This window comes from Rhinatrema bivittatum, chromosome 2, assembly GCF_901001135.1.
Source record: "Rhinatrema bivittatum chromosome 2, aRhiBiv1.1, whole genome shotgun sequence".
Classification (NCBI taxonomy): domain Eukaryota; kingdom Metazoa; phylum Chordata; class Amphibia; order Gymnophiona; family Rhinatrematidae; genus Rhinatrema; species Rhinatrema bivittatum.
Genome location: NC_042616.1, coordinates 755,040,198 through 755,063,192, shown reverse-complemented (window position 1 = coordinate 755,063,192; position 22,995 = coordinate 755,040,198). Strand labels below are relative to the sequence as shown.

Genomic DNA, 22,995 nt, shown 5'->3' with positions numbered 1-22,995 from the left:
CTTTTTTTAAATAGTCTATTTGCAATAGAAACTAAAAGAAAAACTCTCTTCTCCACACTGGCTACTTTTTTTCTCCTGACTCTAGTAACTAATTTATTATAGGGACAATAATTGGAGGTTTCTAAATTGGTAAACCCATATTTACCTGTGTAAACATGTGGTCAAATTATTGCCTCCCCCCAATACCCTAAAAGTAAGCATGTATTTTACCATTTGAGAAAAGGGAGTATAGGGGGAAGGAAATCATAGAAACTTGTTAACAGAAAAAGACTATATGGCCCATCTTGTTTGCCATTCCACAAAAAGAAAAGCCATGATGCTTTTCCTTTTGAAAATAAGCTTGCAGTCCTATGGGTGCATTGTATACATGGGACTCTAAGCTCTATGGAGGTAATTTTCAAACTGCCTGAATTTTTGTAAAATCCCAAGATATTTTTACTCATGGCCTTTGCACCAGTTCTCAAAGGTAAATAGTGTATGCTTGCTCTTTGAAAGTTGCCTCGAATGAAGAGTACCCACAGTAGCACCTGCTTTTTCTGCAGCTACTTTTTCCATGGAAAAAATGTGCCTAGATTGGAAAATGCAATCTGTTCGTTAATTTCCTCTCTTCACCTAAATACGACCCTGGAAATGCTTTGTATCTATGTAGGTAAAAGTGGAACAATGCGGGTACCTGGAGCCACGCAGAGGGAAGGCAGTTTGCAGAAAACCAATTTATCTGGGAAAATGGGTTTTCTATGACCTACCCCAGGTCCCAAACTAGTTGAATGATAGAATTCCGTATTCAGTAACTGACCTATTTTCATTAGACACAGAGATCAAATACAAGTTGCGTGTAATGCCTTTTTATTCAACTAATTTAATACATTTTTGACCAGCTTTTAAGATCTATGCTCCATTCATGAGAGCAATGAAACATTTTGTCCTGATGAATGGAGCTTAGTTCTCAAATTCTAGCCACAAATTTATTGAGTTCCTCCAATAAAATGTTATCACCTTTAACGTTTTTGTTGGCCTTTATTTCTACATATTCAAGAGAACCAACATAACAAATCCACACTACTCTCTGCTTTCATGAAAGAAATCATGACCTCCATTTAATAGGCAATGGAGCAATGGCAGAACCAGACGTAGCTCACCCTGGCTCTAATAACCTTCTATTATTTGTAAAACTTAATTTAACTGATAAATGCTTAGAATATTCTGACTGAAAAAGGAGTATCATAAATATCATAGTATTAGAGTGAACTTGCATTTTACTAGTCCCCTGTTTACCAAAGAATATTCCAATTTTATGGCATACTGTACAAAGATGAAAACAGGTAAGTCACAACCTCACACGACAATATTAATACAAAACGAGGGTGACAAATGAAAAGGAGAAGCTCTTATATATGTAATTCATTCATTTTAAAAAAAAAAATATATAGGGTATCAAAAGTAGGGGACTTGGTTATAACACAGCCAATTATGCCAGCACTCTTATCCCAAATCGTATAAAGTAACTTAATCACCTGGTACCATCTCCATAAATATTTTTTTAGCTGATTTGTAATGCGCATAAAATGTGGTCACAAATGCTGCGTAATGCACTGAAACATCATTGCAATGAAAATGTCCCCACCATACCCCAAAGTCCCAGACATCAACTAATGTTTCTGCCTAAGCTTCATAAAAGGTTTATCTTTCAGGGATTGAGTGTGTATGTAGACATTGGATTATATTTAACTGAACAGCTTCAGCAGTCAACAGCATGACATATAGTCTTCATGATATAATTCTTCCCCGAAGAAGGCTTAGGCTGAAACATTAGCCGGTATCGGGGACTTTGACGTACAGTGGGACTTTATTCGTTGCAAATGTTTTAGCGCATGATACAGCATTTGTGTCTAATTTTTATGTGCATGTAGTTAAAACAAAAAAACTAAAAAATGTTTACAAAGATGGCACCAGGAGATTACTTTGGGATACGTGATTGAAAGGACTAGATGTGATTGGCTGTGGTATAACAGAGTCCTCTACTGTTTGAATACCTCTAATAATTTCTTCCTTTATAATTGACTCTAGGAGAACTCCTAGGGAAGTACTCATCTGCAGCTAGCAAATTCAATTTCAGCACCTTTTCATGTATAACTACTATCTCTTTCAAATACCAGTCTATTGGTTCTAAGGTTGTTCTAGGTGATCTCAGAAAGATCTCAAATATAATGGTGTAATAATGGCATCTGATTTCTATAAGAAAAACTATCTGAGACGGTGATGTTCTCAGAGGAGTGAATTTTCAAAGGGATTTTGCCCATATATGGTATTTTATAACCCTTGAGGGTATACGCATATTTTTTGTTTCATACGTATAATTTACAGGGGCGGGGGAAAGGTGCAGACTAGGGGCATTCCAGAGAGGGGTTCAGAAGTGTGTGCAGTAGTTATTTTGTAAGAGATATACATATATAAAGGTGAACTTTAAAAGCTCAAAGCAGGCTAAAATTAGGGGATGCACAAATATGTTAGGCTGGCACATGCCGAATGGATTTTAAAAGCCATCCGGATAAGCGCGTTCTTGCCACTGTGCGCACAAATGAAACATTTTTTTTAAAAAGGAGTAGGAAGTAGGTGGGGCATGTAAATTTGCATGTAAATACTTATACGCACTGACATGCGCCGGAGTCCCCTGCCGCATAACTTTACTTCTATTATGGATGGATGAAGTGAAACTTATAAAACAAAAAATTTACATAGATCAGCGGGGTTTTAATGGTTTGGTTTAACAGGAAGGTATTAAATTAGAGGGGTTTGGAAATCCTATCGCTTACCTGGGCGATCTGGAAAAATTGGGAATGGCGACAGTGCACATGTCTTTTAAAATCCCCCCACTTACACAGTAGAAGCAGCATTTGCATGCACAGGCATGTGTCCACTTAAAATTATATGCACATGTGCTCAATCGGGCTATTTTATAACATGTACGATTATAAAATATTAGCCTTAATCTCTGCATGTCCATTTACGTGCACAAATGCTGAACAAAAGATAAGTTTGAAAGCTGGTATCTTTCCATTTATGGAACAGCAGAATGCATCAAATTTATGAAGATTGGGTGGACAATATAGTTATTGCACCCCCAAAAATCTAGTGTTCAAATCACCAATGACTGTATTCTAGTCATGAGGAATATTTAACTGCCCAATTTATTCTGTTGTAAAGTATGCCACAAGAACACAAAATGAAGGTGGCAAATGAACTTCACATGTAAAAAAGAAACAAATGTAATCCCAGCACTGATAAAATACATGGAATATTACAATTATCCAGCTAGCTAAATTAGTCAGATAAAATTATCCAACCACTGAATATGCCTGGATAAATTTACAGTTAGATAAGTATATCTGGCTAACTTTAGATGTGCTCAGTAGAAGGTTTAACATATCTGGCTAACATATTTGAATATTGCTACTTATCCGGCTAAGTTATCTGAATAAATAGTTCCTCACCGTAATGCCCTGTCCCTCCCACCACTTAGCTAGCTAGCTTCTTAGCCGGTTAAGTAGTTAGCCAGCTAAGTGGCGGCCAGATGTTCATATGTCACCAATTAGCTAGATAAGTCCCTACTAGCTGAAAAATATATAATTGGTGGGAAACACCAACATTTCTTGAAAAGCAGGTCTTGTGAAAATAAGAAAATGTTTGGACAAAGGTAATGATATTGATGCAATTTATTTAGACTTTGTACAGCCACATAGGAATACTTCATAAACTAGGAAAATAGGAGTTGGAGCTAAAGTTTTGTGAACAACTAAGAATTAGTTAAGAATGGTTCCAGATGGGTTATAAATGGTAGCAGTATTATTGTTGAAGTTCCATAAGGTTTAGAATCTTGTCTGCTATTTTTAATGTAGTAAAAAATGCCTTACTTCATCTTAACTGATGATGCAAAAGTGGCTAGGGTAGTCGATACAGCAGAGAAAATACTAAGTGCAAAAGGATCAAAAAGCTCTAAGAAAATGACCAAATCCCTGGCAGGTGAGGCTTATTGTAAATGAATGCATGGTGAAGTAGGAGGGCCAGAATTATAGACGGGCATATTTTTATATTAAATGGATCATACGTGCCAAAACAAGTCAGTTCCTTACTGCTTAAAGTCTGGCTGCTACTTTCAAATACTGGACGTACTTTAGAATGTTTTAAATGATGATTTGCCTGCCAAGAGAAGGAAATAATGTTATGGGCTCTACAAAGCTGCTAATAGGCCACACTGTGATGTGGCACTGAGTTAAGAGCTCATAACATCAGAAAAGGTATAGGTAAAACTGGAAAACGCACAAGGAAGACCTAACAATTTTTAAAAAGGAATGGGGAGAGGCGATTTTACCTGGGGCTGCTCTTCTTGAAACAATATAAATTGGTGGTGGTAGGAAGAGATCTGATCATGTTTAAAAGTATATCAAAGGATCTTCTTAGTAGCAACTGAACATTTTTTATAACTAGAACTGTAGAACAAGCAGTAATTCACCTTCTTGTTCTTTAAGCCTGCTAGATATTTTTTAAAGGTGAATTGTTGCTTTTCTGCTCACTGGGAAAATAAATACCTTGTTTTTACTTTTTTAATGGTAATGATTTCTTACAGCATAGTGAGTGGATGGCAGCAGGAAAAGACCTAATGGCCTATTTATTCTGCCTAGTTATTCCTGTCTATACTGCAACGATGTATTGCAGCTATTAGCCATAGAGACTAGAGTGCTTGCAGAATGTCACTCATTTCTCAGAAATCTTGAATAGATGACCACACAATGGGGTAGATTTTCAAATAGCGCGATTTGGCGTACTTTTGTTGGCGCATCAGGCGCAAACAAAAGTACGCTGGATTTTAGTAGATACGCGCGTAGCCGCTAAAATCCGGGATCGGCGCGTGCAAGGCTATCGATTCCGTATAGCCGGCGCGCGCCGAGCCGCGCAGCCTACCTCCGTTCCCTCCGAGGCCGCTCCAAAATTGGAGCGGCCTCGGAGGGAACTTTCTTTTGCCCTCCCCTCACCTTCCCCTCCCTTCCCCTACCTAACCCACCCGCCCGGCCCTGTCTAAACCCCCCCCTTACCTTTGTCGGGGGATTTACGCCTCCCGGAGGGAGACGTAAATCCCCGCGCGCCAGCGGGCCGCTAGCGCGCCGGGACGCGACCTGGGTGCGGGTCCGGAGGGCGCGGCCACGCCCCCGGACCGCCCCGGGCCATAACCACGCCCCCGAAACGCTACGCCCCGCCCCAAAAACGCCGCGCGATCGGGCCCGCCCCCGACACGCCCCCCTCAGAAAACCCCGGGACTTACGCGAGTCCCGGGGTCTGCGCGCGCCGGTAGGCCTATTGAACATAGGCGCACCGGGGCGCAGGGCCCTGCTCGCCTAAATCCGGGCGGATTTAGGCGAGCAGGGCTCTGAAAATCCGCCCCAATATATGCTCTTAATTCAACATCAGGCACTCCCACTCCCCAACAATGTCTTAGCACCATGCCAAACCTAGTGAGGTAGTTTCTTGAACATCCAGCCTTGCTGGACAATACCTGGCCATTAAAAACTCTTTAGATTTCTAGGGAATTATAGCTTGCTGGAACCAAACCAGCTGTGAAAAAATATTAAGACAAAACAGCCTTTAGTAAAAAGGAAAAAAGTGATTGCACTGATATATTTTAAACTGAAAAGTATATTTAAAACTATTCAATCTATTTCTTAAAATGTTTTCCCTAATACTTAATAATGGAAAATACAGGTCAATATTGATGTCACACATCATCTTTCTTTGCTACTTTTCTTTACTCCTTGTCTTTATTTTAATTCTGTTTTCAAAACCTTCCCTATCTTCCACTTTCAAACTACTTTTCATTGTGAAGAAGCCATTCTAATCCAAAGTAATAAGAAATGAACCCTAGAACACTTGGACAGCTGTTCACTGTAGAAAATCTTCCATAGAGTTCTGGAAAATACTTCTGCAGGGTAGGCAATTGCATCAGTCTTGTCATTCTTCCATATCCAGAATAAGAGATTTAAAAATATTTATATACCCATTAACAAATCAACAGCTCGTTTGCCAATGAAGATGGAAAATTTGTATATTCAAAACCATTTCTTTGTAAATGAAGCTTGATCCTTGGCATGTTCCTTTACTTTTTGTGTGGAATAATTTGTTTAATATCAGTTGATTACTTTTTTCTAGATAAGCATCTCCTGTATGGACGGCCAGCGGTGCTTTATCGGACAAAATACAGCCTTTTGCACCATAGTGATTTTGAAAGTGGTTATAGTGACAGCTTATTAATGCCTCTTTGGACATCATATACAGTCACCAAACAGGTTGGCAACTTTAACTGAATTTTCCTTCGGTTTCTGCAGGAAATAAAAATATTAGACCAGAACAGACATTTTGCTACATCCGTAACTCTTTTTAACCCACAGGTTGAGATTAAGTTCCTTTTATTAATAAGAGTGCCCTCAGCAATCATCCTTTACTGTTCATCTTGTACTAAGGTGTTTGTAATGCATTAAATATTGCTAGTTTTATCTTACTGTTCTTCAGAGCTAAGAAACATAAGCATAAATGTAAGAAGAATGAAGGAATATGTTACAAATACTGTGGGAGGTCCTTTAATGAAAATTATAATCTGCCATGCTTTTGAACATGAGTCTGCTCAAGTTGTACAGTATAGCTTTCATATTTAAGACATGCAATAAAATATCTGCATGTCATTCCAAGATTAGAAATGTTTAAACTTCATCAAAATAGATTAATAAAAAAAGAAATGTGATGAACTCTGTCAAATTTTGCAAGTTCATCAAATCTACATGAACAGCTTTTTTTCCTCTTTTTTTTATTAAGCAAATCCACAGTGAATGCAGAAATCCACTACAGAGCGCTGCAGGTTTAAAAAATTCACTGTCTAGGGTAATTTTCAAAGGAAAACGTAAATGTAACATGCTATCGTAGCAATTTTCAAAAGCTCATTTACCTTGTGTTAAGTGCACATAACTTATTGGCAATTCTGTTTCAAAAGTTTGAGATTTTCTCAAGATCTGCTGAAGAAAATTTGGGGATGATCTAAACTTCTGTTGAGTTTTTGAACCAGGTTGCAGTCCTGCTGGTTTCAAGGCCAGTTGTTTCATATTTCTTCCCTGGATCTTACCTAGTACAAATAATGTATTCTAGAGGTTTGCATGGCAAAATTATTACATTTTGTTTTGTTTTCATTTCCTTTTTGCTTGATTTCCTTTTTTTAAAGTTTTGTTTAGAATAATTTTAATTTTAAAATTATGGGGGGTCAATATTCAGCTGCTATATTGCTGGACAAGTTAGGTGGATATGTTTATCTGACTAACTTTAGACCTACTGAATAGCAGGGTACGTAGCTCTGCCCTTGAACAGCCCATCCTTCCTAATAGCCCACTAACTATTTAGCTGGATATGTAGTCATATGCCTAATCAGCGGCCACCAGATGCAGCAAAGTATTGAAATGGTGCTGCTTATCTAGATACATCTGAACTTAACTGGTTTAAGTGATGCTGAATCTTTGTCTCTAAATGTTATTTTTAGTGCACACTAATTCAAATTAGTGCTTATTATTTCAAAATAGTGCACAGTAACTTAGGGGGTTATTTTCCAAAGGTATCGCACGCTAAAAGGGACTTTTCGCGTGTGATATCTAAATCGGGGCAGAGTCCGCTCCGGAAGGGGAGGAGTCAGGGCGGCCTCGGGGCGGACTCCACAACGACTTTGCTGAAGGTGAAAGGTAAGAATCCTTATCGCCACCAGTATCACGCCCAATAGCACCACCTTTCACGGTGGCGCTATTGCGTGCGAAAGCCAGCACCTCGCTTTGCCCCCAGGTACTGCGCGATACAGGAAGCCGGGCGAAGATAGAAAATCTAGGTCTTAGTGCATGCTATATGAATTAGTGCACACTAATTTGATTTAGTTTGCAATATAAATTAGTATGCACTATTTTTGGGTTAGTTCAGACTGTTTGACTTAGTACAGATTGGAAACAAAAAGAGAAACAAATTTCATGGGGTTTTTATTTCAAATGAAAGCACATCCCTAATGTATTCTTGCTAATGAAAAGGTAAATATTTTAAGTAAATGTAGAATTTTACCTTCTTTTATTTTGCTACTAACTCTTAAAGGAAATAAGATGGTGCTTTTGTCTTCATGGTGATTTATAATAAGTTCCCATGGAGTTAAGAACAAAAATGACATAGACAAAAATGGAACTTTCATTCTATCATGTTTGTTCTATCATGTGATGAGAACAACTTCAAATAAGGCCTGCATATTTACTAAAAGATGAAAAATCAGGGAAATTGTGATCAATGGTAGAAACCTTCAGAAATCCAAGACACACAACCAGCCTATGCCTCCAAGACACAATGGCTTGCTCTTGGTCATCTAACATCTCCCAATGAACAAATGTATCTATTTTTAATACATGATGATGATGATGATGTGGTGTTAGGTTCAACTTCCTCTGACAGCCTGGTTGAGAAACTACGTTTTTTTCTCCAAAAAATATATGCTTTCCAATGGAGCAATCTCTGCATGCTCCAAAAGTTAAAACTTTCTTCCTCTCAAGCAAAAAAACCCCCAAAAATCAAAATTACTGTTACTAAAATTTGTTTTCTAAATACTTTTAAACTCAGTAGTCTCAAATTTTATATTCACATTGTAAAAACTGTTACCTTTATTGTAGGTTGAGGTATCTGGTATTCCTGAGCACTTATCCAACTGTGTGAGACTTGATCCACGTATTTCACCTGCCAACAGTCAGAGCTGTTCTGCTTATAAAGGAGATAAACATATGTCCTATGGATTCCTCTTTCCACCTCGTAAGGCTTTAAAAAAAATCTTTGGCATTGACTATTTTCCTTTTATCACATTTTAACATACATCAAGGTCATTCTCAATTTGCCAGTGACGACTGCATAACTTTTTAACTGCATTAATTCTGGAAACCTTTCTTCAAGAGCGAAATGTTTAACACAAACAGTCTTGCTGAAAAATAAAATTAATGGAAATAAGTGATTATTAAAATAAGAATCTCTTACTTTGGATGTACTGAAGCAGTAAAGCTAACTCAATTTTTAATGGTGGCTTGACTTTTTTTCTTTCTTAATACATTGGAGAGTTGATTTTTGAGTAACTACAGTATTAAGCAATTAATCCTTTATTTTCCTTTGCATTTTCAGAATTGAGCTCTTCTTCTGACACAAAATATGATGCTTTTCTTATTACAAATATTGTTCCAGTGTATCCCGCTTTCAAAAGTAAGTGTACCATTTTCTTGCTAGCTCTGCCAGAGTATGGTCTTTCTTTGCGGTACTCCGTTATGTAACTGAAAAATAGCATTAGGTCATACTATAAAGCATTACATTTTCTAGTACATAACTTCTTTTTTATTTATCATACACCCAACATATATATGAATTTTTGGCTATGTACTAACAAACATAATGCTATTAGAAAACACAGCAGAATATACAAATATACAGGGTCACTTATCAAATCGTGTTAGGGCCTTATCACGAGCATTAGGGCCCTAACCCCCACGATAATGCCCGCGATAACACATCGCAAGATGCTTATGCAAATTTTAAAATTTTTCTCGAATGGGAGGAGTTTAGGCGGAGTAAATTTAAATGAGGGGTGCTTAGCATCGCGTGTGATAGCATAACACGTTATTGTGGGTTTTAATGACGGAAATAACTATACTTTTTTTCCTGGAATTATGCTCTGCGATATGCCTGAAACAGGATTTGTGCTAAAAATTGTGAATCCCATTTCGGGCAGGAGAGGGGAGGGGAGGGGGGATAGAGAGAGCCTCTGGCAAGGCACGCATTAGTCAAATTTTTATACAACAGAGGAGAGGCAACTAGTAGCTTAGGGTGAGTTTTTGGTGGTGGCCTAGGTTTTAGGGGGGAGCAGTTTTATATGCACAGTCAGAGGTATGAACAGTACAGTACACATCAGTGAAGATTCTATGGGGCCAATGCAATACAGTGCGCTCAGCCGAGCGCACTGTTTAACCTGCTGTGAGACGTAGGTTAAATAGGCGCTAATCCACCCCCTAATGCAATAGGTGGATTAGTGCCTATTTAACGTGCGTCTGATGCGAAGTGAATGAGTTAACGCTCATCACATGCAAATGCATGTGAATGAGGCTATTACTCATTCACTCCAAATGCAAAAAAATAAATGTGCGCCTGAGACGCACATTTATCGCTCAGCTATTAACGCCTGCCTGGAGCAGGCGTTAATAGCTGAGCGCACTGAAAAAAGTACAGAAAAGCAGAAAAACTGCTTTTCTGTACTTTTTTAAAAGTTAAAAAAAAAAAAAAAGAAAAAAAAAACCTCTGCTGGCTGCTTTGAAGACCGACTCTGATAATGCTTGGTGTCAGTTTTCATAACCGGCCGGCTGCAGTTATGAAAACCGACACCGATAAACTCTGTGTCGGTTTTCATAACCAGCTGACTGCAGTTATGAAAACCGATGCTGAGTTTATCGGCATCGGTGTTCATAACCGGCAGACCGCTGGTAACCTCGATCCCCTAAATTGCATATTGCATGGCGCCCCCCTTGCGGGCGCCATGAGTACATTAATAAAGCAGGCGCTGAAAAGTCAGCACCCGCTTTCCACGAATAATATTGCTTCGGTCCCTATGTGATTTGGAGTGAGGGAAAGATACACAAAGATGAGATTTGACCATTGTATTCTCAACCTTGCTCAAGCTAGTTAGGGAACTGATTCATGAAAAGATGTATTTGGTAAAATTGAGGGCAGTAAATTAATAACTTTTGTGTAGGTTTATATGCACACATGAACAGATTCCTGAAGAGGCTCTCAGAAGCCGAGAATCTGCAAGTCAGGGCCTGATTTTAGAGAGGATTGTGTTACACAGAATTTTTTTATTATCTTCACCACCGTGCATATTAGCACAAGGTAAAATTAAAGCAAAACAAAAAAATCTATATTGTATACAAGCCCTGTTCCGTAGGTTTATTTGGCACAATGCAGAAAAAGAGGCACCTTGCATGCTGTAAGCACCTTTATGGTGAGCAGCAGTGGCATGGGCTTATATTTAAGGAATTTTAACAATTTTTTCACCCTGGGAATGAGTTAAACTGCTTGCAGGCTTGTCTAAGGGCTCCATCTCTTCAGGATAGGTTGACATTTTTCTGGTTTTACCACATTCACTTGTAATTATTTTGATTTCCATTAGGAAAGCAGATAGGCAAAACCTGGAGCGGATATGCCTGCCCTGAAAAGATGGGGCCAGTTGGTAACTCTGTGCTGTTGGCTACCTGACTCAGAGGCAGGCTACCAAACTGTTGCAGGTTTCCAGGAGACACACGCTTGAGGGCCTGTGGGGGCCGTTCTGTGACTGGCATTGAGTTGCCTGTGGATTATCCTCAGATTTTCACTGAAATCTGTAGCTTTTTAGTGGCCTGACTGTAGGTTACACAGAGGAGAAAAGGGTATTAAAACCCTCTCCTAGGATCATAGTAAATTTTGAAAGGGTCTTAGGGAGAAACAAACCTATAACACAGTCTCCTATTTATTTTTGGTAATTTGCATCAGACAGAAGATGACATCATCTTATATGGAGCAAGTGTCCTCTTTGAAAATGATCCCACCAAATCTACTCCATACAAATTGCATGGGCTAAAATGTTTGTACAAATGTTTTCTAAAACTATACCTCTGTACTTCTTAAAATCAAAATGTATGCATACAAGTCCAAACCCTGCCCCCCCCCCCCCCCCCAACTCTGTCCCCTGCAGCATCTCCGCTCGGACAAGGTAAACGTGACATATACGCACATGTTTACCTGCATATAGGGCAGTAAATTTTGGAAAAGGCAATTTCTGCAGGTAAAACACAGGTATGATTTTGTTTGGGGAAATAATAAGATTGATTTTCATTGCCACATAGCAAGATAAGTAACATACTGCCAAGTGGTGGCAGTTAAATATCTGGCTATGTTTAGTGGTTGCTACCTATGTGGATAAGTATTTCTCACAGGACAAGCAGGATGGTAGTCCTCACAAATGGGTGACATCGAGGATGGAGCCCTGTACGGAAAACTTTTCTGTCAAAGTTTCAACAAGCTTTGACTGACACTGGCACACTGGGTGCACTGAGCATGCCCAGCCTGCAATTATCCCTGTGAGCCACAGGTGTCTCCCTCAGTCTTCTTTTTTCCGCTCTGCAGTCAGCATAGCGGTTGGAGCTCTGTGAGGATTTTTTAACTAATTACCTCATGGAAACACTTAACTTTTCACTTCAAAAAACACTTTTCCCTGCACAGGTCTCCCTCCGCGTACGTTTTTACGACGCTCGGTGAGTACTAATTCTTATTTTTCGGTCGGTTCCTGTCACTATCTTAAGGCTGTTAACTGACTGAAGCCTTCCCTTCCCCCATTTTTCAGTTAGCTTTAAACAGCTTGCGAGTATCTCTGTGACACTCTGCTTGCTTATGCTAGTGGGGTAGGGATTTTTTCCTTAACTTTAGGACCTCTGTAGCTTCAAGTCCTTCGTTCCCTGGTACCCTCACGCAGTCGATACCCTATCGCTACACCGGGACCCTCCTAAACCGCCCTGGGCTTTTATATGTCATCAGCGCCCCTCCCCCCACGGTGCCCTGATGCCTTTATCCATGTTTTTTGCTTTTCAGTGCTACCAGGCTTTTTCCTCCTACGCACTGTTTTTTTCCTTGGGCTTCCTCGGTGCCGTCCCTACCCGGATGCATGCCATTGACGCACACGCTGTTAGTCACTGCCATGCATACTCGGGTCGCCGCCACCGCTGCCCGAGACACTTTTTAACGATCCCAGGGTCACTTCATCGATGCCACCCCCCCTTTTGGGGATGCCATCGATGCCCCATCCTCCCCACCGATGTCCAGCCCTTTTCCATCGGTGGGCATCGGTGCCACATCGATTCGTCGGTGGGCATCTATGCCGGATGGTCCCCATCGGTGGACATCGGTGCCGGATGGTCCCCATCGGTGGACATCGGTGCCGGATGGCTTGTCCGTCGATGGCATTGGTGCCAGATGGCCGTCCGTTGATGGCATCGGTGCCAGGTCCTTTTGCATCGATGGACACCGATGCCCAGGTGTTTCATCCATGGGCATCTATGTTAGAATGCATCCATCGAGGGCAGTCGATGCCAGGCTGCTCCCATCGGTGAAATTCGATGCCCAGGTGGGTCCCATCGGTGGGTATCCATGCCGGCTCGATTCCGTGGATGGGCGTTGATGCCAATGCCAGCCTTATGGCTGGCATCGATGCCCATGCCGATTCCAGGACTGGCGTTGATGCCGGGATGGAATTCATCGACTGGGAGATCCATGCCATCGATTCCATACGTGTCCATATCGATGCCACCGACACACGTGTCTGGGGCACCGATGCCATGTACACTTGGAAATCTGAGTCTGTCCAAATCGATACCGTCAACGTCTGTGGCCCTATAGTTGATGCCCGTGGCCATGCCACAAACGGCATAAATGCCCGCCTCCATGCATCGATGCCCTCGACACCTCCATTTTCCTTCGGTGTCCTTGACGCCCTATTGATTCGACTTCGACTCAGTCGATGCCGGTATCTTTTTCAATAACGGCAATGTTTTTCGATTATTCGATTCCACATCGTTTCAAAGATACCTATGCCACTGCTGTCAGTGCCCGTCACTGTCATCATTCTCCTGGCCAGTCATCGACGATTTTTCATACCCATTTTGATGATATCCTCGAAGCCCCTTAGGTTGCCTTCAATATCGTCAATACCGACATAGCACCGCCACATAATACCCTCGCCTCCTCACATTGCTCCACGCTTTGGGTTCTTTTTTAAGCCCCGTATTAGCTTAAGACACTCCATTGTGTCAGGAGCAGAGCAGGCGTGCTGACAGTTCGTCATCGATCGCCTTCCAGGACGACGAGGGCTTCCATCTCGGCGCTGGGGAAAGACCGGGCCGAGCACCGTGGCACCCATCATCGCCGACATCGTGATCGTCCGCCGCTGACGCCATCCAGCACATCGGTGCCATCCTTCTCCAGGCTGGACAACGCTCGGGCAGAGCGACATCACCACTGCCATCAGCACTGTTCCTACAGTTTTGGCAGTCCTTGGTGATCCAGAACTTCCGGATCCAGGTCCGACAGCTTCTGCATTGGCGTCACGACACATCGAGCCGCTGTGACGAGGGAAGGGAACATGAGTTCCGTTAGGGCTCCTCTGTTCCTGGCGTGCCCCACCGTCAAGTGGTGTGGGACTATGGCCATCTGTTACACTTAGCAGTCTAAACGCCACTCACGCCTGGCCTGTCTCCTCTGTACCTGTGCCACCATACCGGGTTTCAGAGCGAGATGGACGTTTACGTCCCCGGCCTTACCCTCGAGGACTCCGGAGACCGTCGGAGTCAACAATCTTCACCGGCTCGTCTTGCGGCGATCCACGTCGGATGGTAAGTACCCGCTTCGGCGGCATTCCCATAGAGTTGTGTTCTCCCATTCGGACCGTGGTTCGAAAAGTTCTGGGTCATGTGCCTTTTAGAACTGTATTAGTGTCACATATCGCTATGTTAGCTATGTTAGCCACAATATCAGGAGAACCCCTCTATCTTCTTGGGATTGCAGCAGGGCTTCTTCTCTTGTCAGTAACAAGTCCCTGTGCCGACCAATGCTCTGACTCTTGGTTCCCTCCCAACCAAGGTCCAGCTGCATTGGCTGATCTGCTAAACATGAGATTCAGCAACCATTGCCCCATGTACAAGTCCACCTTGAGGCCTGGCCACAGGTCTCAGTGTCTCCTTGTACAGCATACAGAAATGCGGGTACCACTTACCGCTCACACACCTGCAGGAGCCTACATGATATCCTCCATTGGGACACCTCCTGGTCTCCCATCTGGTCAGATATCAGAGCGGCCACCCCACCTTGTACCAAAGTCCCGGTACACTCCCCCAGGCGCTACGAAGTGCAGAGGGGAGAAGGGAGGGGGGTTGGGGAGTTTTAATTGCACTATTCTTTCTTTTAACAGAAAATAGTTACTCTCCGCACATCCTGGACCTAAGAAAATCCAACTTTCTTTAGACGTCACAGGTACAATGGTATCTTTGGTTACCATCACTCCATACTGCAGTAAGTACATTATTTTAATGTTTCTATGTGCTTTATGGTGAGTCAACATTACAACCCCAAGCTCTGCCGCTGGCACCAGCTTCGGTAAGTGAACTGTCTCTTGCATCACTGTTGGTGAATGCTGTTTTCTCTGCGGAGTGTAACATCATTCACTTTCCTTGCATAGACTACTGCTAACCACTTTCAGTACATGCAAGGAGCTCTCACTTTTTTCAGGACTCACTATACATTTACTAACTGGGATTACTGTCACTGCCATAAATCCCTTCTGTAACACTTCTGGACACCACAGTCTTAAGACCCTCTTGTCCAGCATGCGCACAGACATTCTGATACATTGTTATATGTCCCTGCGCATATTTTCCATAACCTCAGCCTTTCAACTTTTCATGGTTGGACTATGGGGTTTCTTCCCACTATGCATTTTTCTCATAATTCAAAACTGCTATGGGTTATATTCAGTGACATTCTATACTCAATGGACCTAAGTGGTTTCACTGCTTTCGTCCCTGATTCTTATCCCAGTTCGAACTAGGACCTAGTCTCCTTCGACTCATGCTCGCAATTCCTTAGGGTTATAAAGTTTCTCCTGAAAGCTGTCAACCCATTATGCATCTATTGCACTCCAGCATAGTTTCTCATAAACTTCCTGGACGTTGCACCCATGAGTTATGCCCTTATGCCTTCCAATACTGCTTTTGCAACAATTCTTTGTGCATACAGACAGACAGCATAGGGACAATGTGCTTTCCAACTCATAAGCACGCATTACCTCTTAGCTGCTCTGCTAGACAGCTGCGCAGCTCTACCCTTGGCCCTTGTTCACTTCATGCGTCCTTGGGCCACATATCTAAGAGATTTAATGAACGCTCTATCAGACCTTCTCCACGTAGGTTCTATCCTCTCGAATGGTCTCAATTACATGTGTACAGGGCAAATCTTTTAACGCTGAGTTTAACTAAACTTTCCTCGGCGTCTGCATCATTCCATACGATGCACAGGTTCTGCTCCCTGCACATGTTTCCTATGCGTTCCCTTAGATGCCTTTTCTTCCATCAAAGGCCTCTTCAATATATCTCTTCTGCTGCCTCTCGTAGCCAGCATTCTTCTAATGTTGAACTGGGATGGGGTTCAGTATTCTTTTCCCCACTCCCTGACTGAGATCAGTATGCTTTCCCATACTTCTCAATCCATCATATCAGTAACCTTTTATTCTCTCACCAGTCAGTCCCAAATCATAGACTTACTGATGTTCTTAGGTTCTGGTAGCGTCACAAAACCTTCTAAACATAAATCTTGCCGTTTAATATGGCAGGCTTTACCTCCTGACGCTAAAAAAAAAAAAAAAAAAAAAAAGAGGTATTACCCCTTTTACTTTTCCACCATTTTTTCTTACTCCCTCGGATTCTGTTCTCCAGACATCCTCCACATAGATACACCTTTCTCTTAGGAGGTGTATCGTTTTGGGAGTTGGGTTCCCGTTTTCGGTAATCCTCTCTGAGTCGGCTTACCATGGATTATCCACTGATCAAGCCGCCTCTATTTCTCTAATCACGGAATGAACATATATATTCTCCTTATAAGTCTCATACATTCTACGTTTGAGCCTTTCCATTCCTCTCTTCCACAGTTTGGCAAGGGAACTTCTTTCCCTCTTAATGTCATTCCTGCCAGCAGGGTCCGTGAGTTATGCACTCTTTCCATACTCACCTGACTCCGTTCCTCTGCCACTGAGTAGTTCTACGCATTCAACTTTCTATCCTTTTCAGGTAGATGTTGTCTCTCCTTTCCTCAGGAAATACTCTATTAATTTTTCCTAACCTCTCTCTCTCGCCCTAGGGAGAGACTGGGTTTTCCACATTCCTGGACAGTAATGCTGCGCTTACATTCTATCTACATTGCACTGCATTCCATGTGAATTCCACTTGACTCTTTCCTTCATGCAAGGGTCAAGCTGCTACTTCCAGTGGCCACACAGACCTAATCCTTCTGATTAAGTGGTCTATATTTCCTTTCCTACCAACAAGCAGACATTTCACTACAACACTGTGGGTATCCACATACTGTTGTGTCCGTCTTAGCCTTAACAGCTTCCCTTTGGTTACTGCTGCTTGTACTTTTTTATCAGGTTGCAGCCTGGAGTCCTCTCCATACCTTCGCAGCCTATTATTGCTTACATTTGACTAGCCGGCATGCTCCATGTTTGGCCAGTCCGCCTACTCTTACTTTTTTCAATTCACTACCCAACATCCTTCCACGAACCCATTATGGTGTTGCGGATGCCCTCCGTTCCCATTTCCACCTCAGTCGTTACGCCTTTGCGCATCTGCGGTGTATCTGGTGCATTCCCGGGCATCCTCAGCTCGGTACTCACCCATTTGTGAGGACTACCATCCTGCTTGTCCTGTGAGAAAGCAAATGTTGCTTACCTGATGTAACAGGTGTTCCCTGTACGTACCAGGATCAGTCCAGGACACCTGGGTTGTGACCCCGCACCAGCGGTTGGAGACAGAGCAAAACTTGTGGGCGGAGCCATATATAAGCCCCTGTGCCAGTCACAGCCCCTCAGTCTTACTCTGTCTCCAGCAGGTGGTGCAGGTGCAGTCACAGCCTCTGCCTGCACTGATTGTTGTAGTTAGTCAGGTTTTTCAGATTTTTCTCTCTTAAATTTCATTTTCTTTTAAATTTGGTTGTTTTTAGTGAGTGGTGTCCTGTCTGCCCTGCCTCCCAGGGGGGTTGCGAGGTTCTGAGGGGACCACCCCCCCCTGGTTGAGGCCGCTGCTAGGGTCGAGGACCCGGCTTACTAGTAGCAGCGTTAGGTGTTGACACCGGGGAGCCCGGTTCACTCACCCCTCTTGCAACAGGGCTCCAGGACCGTGGACAGCGACAAGCGGTAGGAAATTAAAAAAAAAAAAAAAAAAGGTTTAAATTTTTGTTGTTTGTTTTCTTGTGCCGGCTCTCTGCTACTTAGCGCTGCCGCTCCGTTTTCGTCGGGGGGGAGGCGCAGGTCGCAAGGGGGTGCTCGTGGTGCTATTTTCTTTTCAATTTTATTTTTTTCTGTCAGGCCGTTTTCTTGCTTGTGTTCCCGCGTTTTTCGCCGCTATGCCCCGAGGCTCTGCTTGCCGGGCCTGCGGCTCGGCGCGCGCGCGTCTCTCGAGGGAAGGCCTCTGTGCCTCGTGTATCCCGGGTGAAGAAGGCTCGTCGGGGGCGTCTCGGGGGGCCCGTTCTCGGACCGCGCGTTCGCCACCGCCTGCCAGTGTCCTCACTGACAAGCAGCAAGATCTTTTCCCGCTCAGCGCGGGAGTGGCGGCCATTTTGGCAACAGGCAGGGAAATTTCTCGGGAGCCGGCAGGAAATTCTGCCGTGCCTCCCGCGCTTTCTCCGCAGTCAGGTCGTGCTGGGGGGTCGCTCCGGAGGGGTCTCAGTCCCGGGAGGGCTCCGGACCCGATTTTTCAGACTCGAGTTCTTTTTCTGAAGATTTTGCACTTCTTCTGCGCAAAGTTCTTAAGTTTAAGCGCAGTAAACGCAGGCGTAGAGGGGCCCCTGAGGGGGGTTCTGGCCAGCACGCCCCAAAGAAAAGGAAGACTAAGGAAGTTGACGGATCCGCTCGTCATCCCCCGCGAGGGAAGCGACCTCTGAGGGGCGTCCCTCAGGACTCGGAGTCAGATTTTTCTACTGCAACAGATACGGATTCCGCTGAAGAGTCCCTGAAGGGGGCCGATGGAACAGCGGCGGACGGCCTCTCTCAGCCCGGAGCGAGCAAAGGTGCTCAGGCCGTGGAAGGGGATGATCCCAAAGTGGTCCGCCTCTTTCGTAGAGAGGAGCTGACCCCTTTGATTCCGGCCATTCTTCAGGAACTAGGAATTGAGGCTCCGCCAGTGGGGGTCCGTCAGGAAGCCAACATGGATCCGGTTCTGCTAGGTCTCACAGGACCGTCAGTGGCTTTTCCTTTTCATTTTTCTTCGACCGATATTTTATTTAGAGAATGGGATACTCCAGAACTGGGACTGAAGGTTAGTAAGGCCATGGATAAATTATATCCACTCCCTGAAGATGCACTGGACCTACTCAGATTTCCGAAGGTGGACTCGGCAGTCTCGGCGGTGACAAAGAGGTCTACCATCCCGGTTACGGGAGCGACGGCCCTCAGGGATATCCAGGACAGGAAGCTGGAAGTACAGCTTAAGAAGATTTTTGAGGTTTCCGCCCTAGGGGTGCGGGCCGCCATCTGTACTAACTTTGCAATGCGGGCTAGCCTGCGCTGGGCCCAAGTAATTCAGGCGAATGCTGGTCTATCCCCGGAGGAGGCGTCTCAAGCTGATCGACTAGAGGCGGCAATAGCGTATGGAGCAGATGCTCTACATGATCTATTGCGAACCTCTGCCAGATCCATGGTGGCGTCCGTTTCGGCACGTCGCCTTTTGTGGTTACGGAACTGGTCAGCGGATGGCTCTTCTAAAGCTCACCTCGGGGCATTGCCTTTCAAAGGCAAGCTACTGTTTGGCAAAGAGTTGGATGACATAATGGTCTCCCTAGGAGAGAACAGGGCGTTTAAATTGCCCGAGGATAAGTACAGACCACGGTCCTCCTTCTCCTCCAGGTCACGGTTCCGTGGTTCCAGATAATCACGTCCGCCACGTTCCTCGGGTCCTTCGTACAGGTCTTCTTCCTCTCGGACTCCTCACTGGCAGCAATCCTTTCGAGGAAAGCGGTTCGGCAAACAGGGAGGAACCTCGGCCGCGGGAGGTCACAAGGGGCCGCAATGAAATGCGGTCGGCCCAATCCTCGCCTCAGTTTCTGCACGAGATCCCAAATGTCGGGGCACGGTTAACGTTGTTTTTCGAGGATTGGGCCAGAATTATGTCAGACCAGTGGGTCCTCGACGTGATAAGACACGGTTACGCATTAGATTTTGTTCGAATTCCAGCAGACAAATTCCTAGTCTCTCCTTGCAAAGATCCGGACAAGAAGGCGGCAGTGCTAGACACCATCCGGCGCTTGGAAAGCTTGGGAGCTATCGTTCCGGTCCCGATCCATCAGCGCGGCGAAGGCCGTTACTCCATTTACTTCATAGTCCCAAAGAAAGACGGCACGTCAAGGCCGATCTTGGACCTCAAAGGCGTAAACAGATGCCTACGCGTTCCTCACTTCAAGATGGAGACGATTCGTTCGGTCATTGCTTCGGTAAGGCCGGGCGAATTCTTGGCCTCTCTGGACCTCACGGAGGCGTACCTGCACGTGGGAATTCGGCCGGAGTTCCAGAAATTCCTACGGTTCTGCATTCTGGGGAGACATTTTCAGTTCCGGGCGCTACCGTTTGGTCTCGCAACCGCTCCTCGCACGTTCACAAAAGTGATGGTGGTAGTAGCGGCACACCTACGCCGAGAAGGTCTCCTGGTTCATCCTTACCTGGACGATTGGTTGATTCGCGCAAAATCCAAGCCTCTGTGTCAGCAAGCAGTTGCCAGAGTCCTCCAGGTGTTACAGTCTCTAGGCTGGGTGGTCAATTTCAGCAAGAGTCAACTGGAACCGACTCAGACCCTAGAATACCTCGGAGCTCTATTCGACACAAGGCACGGCAAAGTGATCCTGTCCCAGGAACGCAGGGACAAGCTACAGTCTCAGGTGCGGCGATTGCTCTCTCTTCACACTCCTCGAGTTTGCGATTATCTGACAGTCCTGGGTTCGATGGCTTCTACTCTAGCCTTGGTTCCCTGGGCGTTCGCTCATCTGAGGCCGTTGCAGTCGTCCTTACTATTCCGATGGCGGCCGGTCTCGGAGGAATTTTTCCTGCCTCTTCCACTCGAGGGCCAAGCGAGATCCAGCCTCCACTGGTGGCTCGACTCCAAGCATCTATCTTGTGGAGTGTCCCTGCTGGTACCCAAATGGACGGTAGTGACCACGGATGCCAGTCTCTCCGGCTGGGGAGCAGTTTGCCTAGGAAGGTCGGTCCAGGGGCTATGGACAGCGTCTCAAACACAGTGGTCTATCAACCGGCTAGAGACCAGAGCGGTCCGCCTAGCTCTTCAAGCCTTTTCACCGTTACTAAGCGGAAAGGCGGTCCGAGTACTATCGGACAACGCAACCACCGTAGCCTACATCAATCGACAAGGAGGGACGCGGAGTCCACAGGTGGCTGCGGAGGCACAGCTCTTGATGACCTGGTCAGAACAAAATCTCAGCAACATGGCAGCCTCTCACATTGCCGGGGTCGACAATGTACAGGCAGATTTTCTAAGTCGTCATCACCTCGATCCCGGAGAGTGGGAGTTGGCGGACGAAGCTTTTCGGCTCATCTGCAGGACATGGGGAGTTCCTCACATGGATCTCATGGCCACATGGCACAACGCGAAGGCTCCACGATTCTTCAGTCGGCGTCGAGAACGGGGAGCAGAAGGCGTCGACGCGCTGGTACTTCCGTGGCCGACGGATGTACTTCTTTATGTGTTTCCCCCGTGGCCGATGATAGGCAAGATTCTTCGGCGCATAGAGTTGCACCCGTTCTATGTGATCATGGTGGCACCGGAATGGCCACGTCGTCCGTGGTTCGCAGATCTCATCCAGTTGTCAGTGTCATTACCCATTCGTCTCCAGGGGTTCGCGGGGCTCCTACGTCAGGGCCCCGTCTGTTTGGAGGATGCGGATCACTTTTGTCTCGCGGCATGGCTTTTGAGAGGAATCGTCTGAAGAAAAAAGGTTACTCAGACGCGGTGATAACTACTTTGCTGAGGTCCAGGAAACAGTCTACGTTTCTGGCTTATGTCCGGGTCTGGACGGTTTTTGAGGATTGGTGCATGCAGCGAGGGTTGGATCCCTTTTCTGCTTCAGTCTCAGATATTCTCACGTTTCTTCAAGCCGGTCTGACCAAAGGTTTGGCGTGCAGTTCGCTACGGGTCCAGGTGGCGGCTCTTGGTTGTTTGCGGGGTAAGGTCCAAGGAACCTCCCTGGCTCTTCATCCTGATATTGCCCATTTTCTTCGAGGGGCAAAACACCTCCGTCCTCCATTGCGTCCCCCCTGTCCGTCTTGGAACCTTAATTGGGTTCTTTCCGCTCTAAGCTCCGCTCCTTTTGAGCCATTGAAGCGTACAACTATTAAGGACCTTACTTTGAAGACGGTGTTTTTGGTGGCAATTGCCTCTGCTCGGCGTATTTCCGAATTGCAGGCGCTGTCCTGTAGGGAACCGTTCTTGCGGATTTCCGATTCCGGGGTATCCTTGAGGACGGTTCCTTCCTTCCTTCCTAAAGTGGCGTCGTCTTTTCACGTCAATCAGTCAGTGGAGTTACCGGCCTTCACGGTCGGGGAGTCCACTGATCCCCAGTTCAAAGAACTGCGAAAGCTGGACGTGCGAAGGTCTCTTCTTCATTATTTGGAGGTTACTAATCCGTTCCGGGTAACCGACCATCTGTTTGTTTTGTTCTCAGGGCCAAAGAAAGGGGCCGCAGCGTCCCGCACAACGATTGCGCGTTGGCTTAAACAGGCTATTGATTCAGCGTACTTGGTAAAGGGTAAGCCGCTTCCGGTGGGTCTTCGGGCTCATTCGACTCGTTCCCAGGCTGCGTCCTGGGCAGAAGCTTCACAGGTATCGCCTCAGGAGATTTGCAGGGCGGCTACCTGGAAGTCCATGCATACCTTTATCAGGCATTACCGATTGGATGTCCGGGCTACCGATTCCGGGGGATTTGGAGAGAGGGTACTCCGAGCGGGACTCTCTGCTTCCCACCCTCGGTAGGTTTGCTCTGGTACATCCCAGGTGTCCTGGACTGATCCTGGTACGTACAGGGAAAGGAAAATTAGTTTCTTACCTGATAATTTTCGTT

At 45.0% G+C, this 22,995-nt stretch overlaps 1 protein-coding gene across 1 annotated transcript in view; it reads left to right on the top strand.

Moving 5' to 3' along the window:
• The window catches only part of ENPP2 (ectonucleotide pyrophosphatase/phosphodiesterase 2), a 639,793-nt gene that overhangs the window by 516,023 nt on the left and 100,775 nt on the right, over positions 1–22,995 (top strand). The window contains 3 exon segments of the mRNA XM_029591948.1: positions 6,199–6,335; positions 8,724–8,859; positions 9,220–9,297. Coding sequence (XP_029447808.1) covers positions 6,199–6,335; positions 8,724–8,859; positions 9,220–9,297 — 351 coding nt within the window.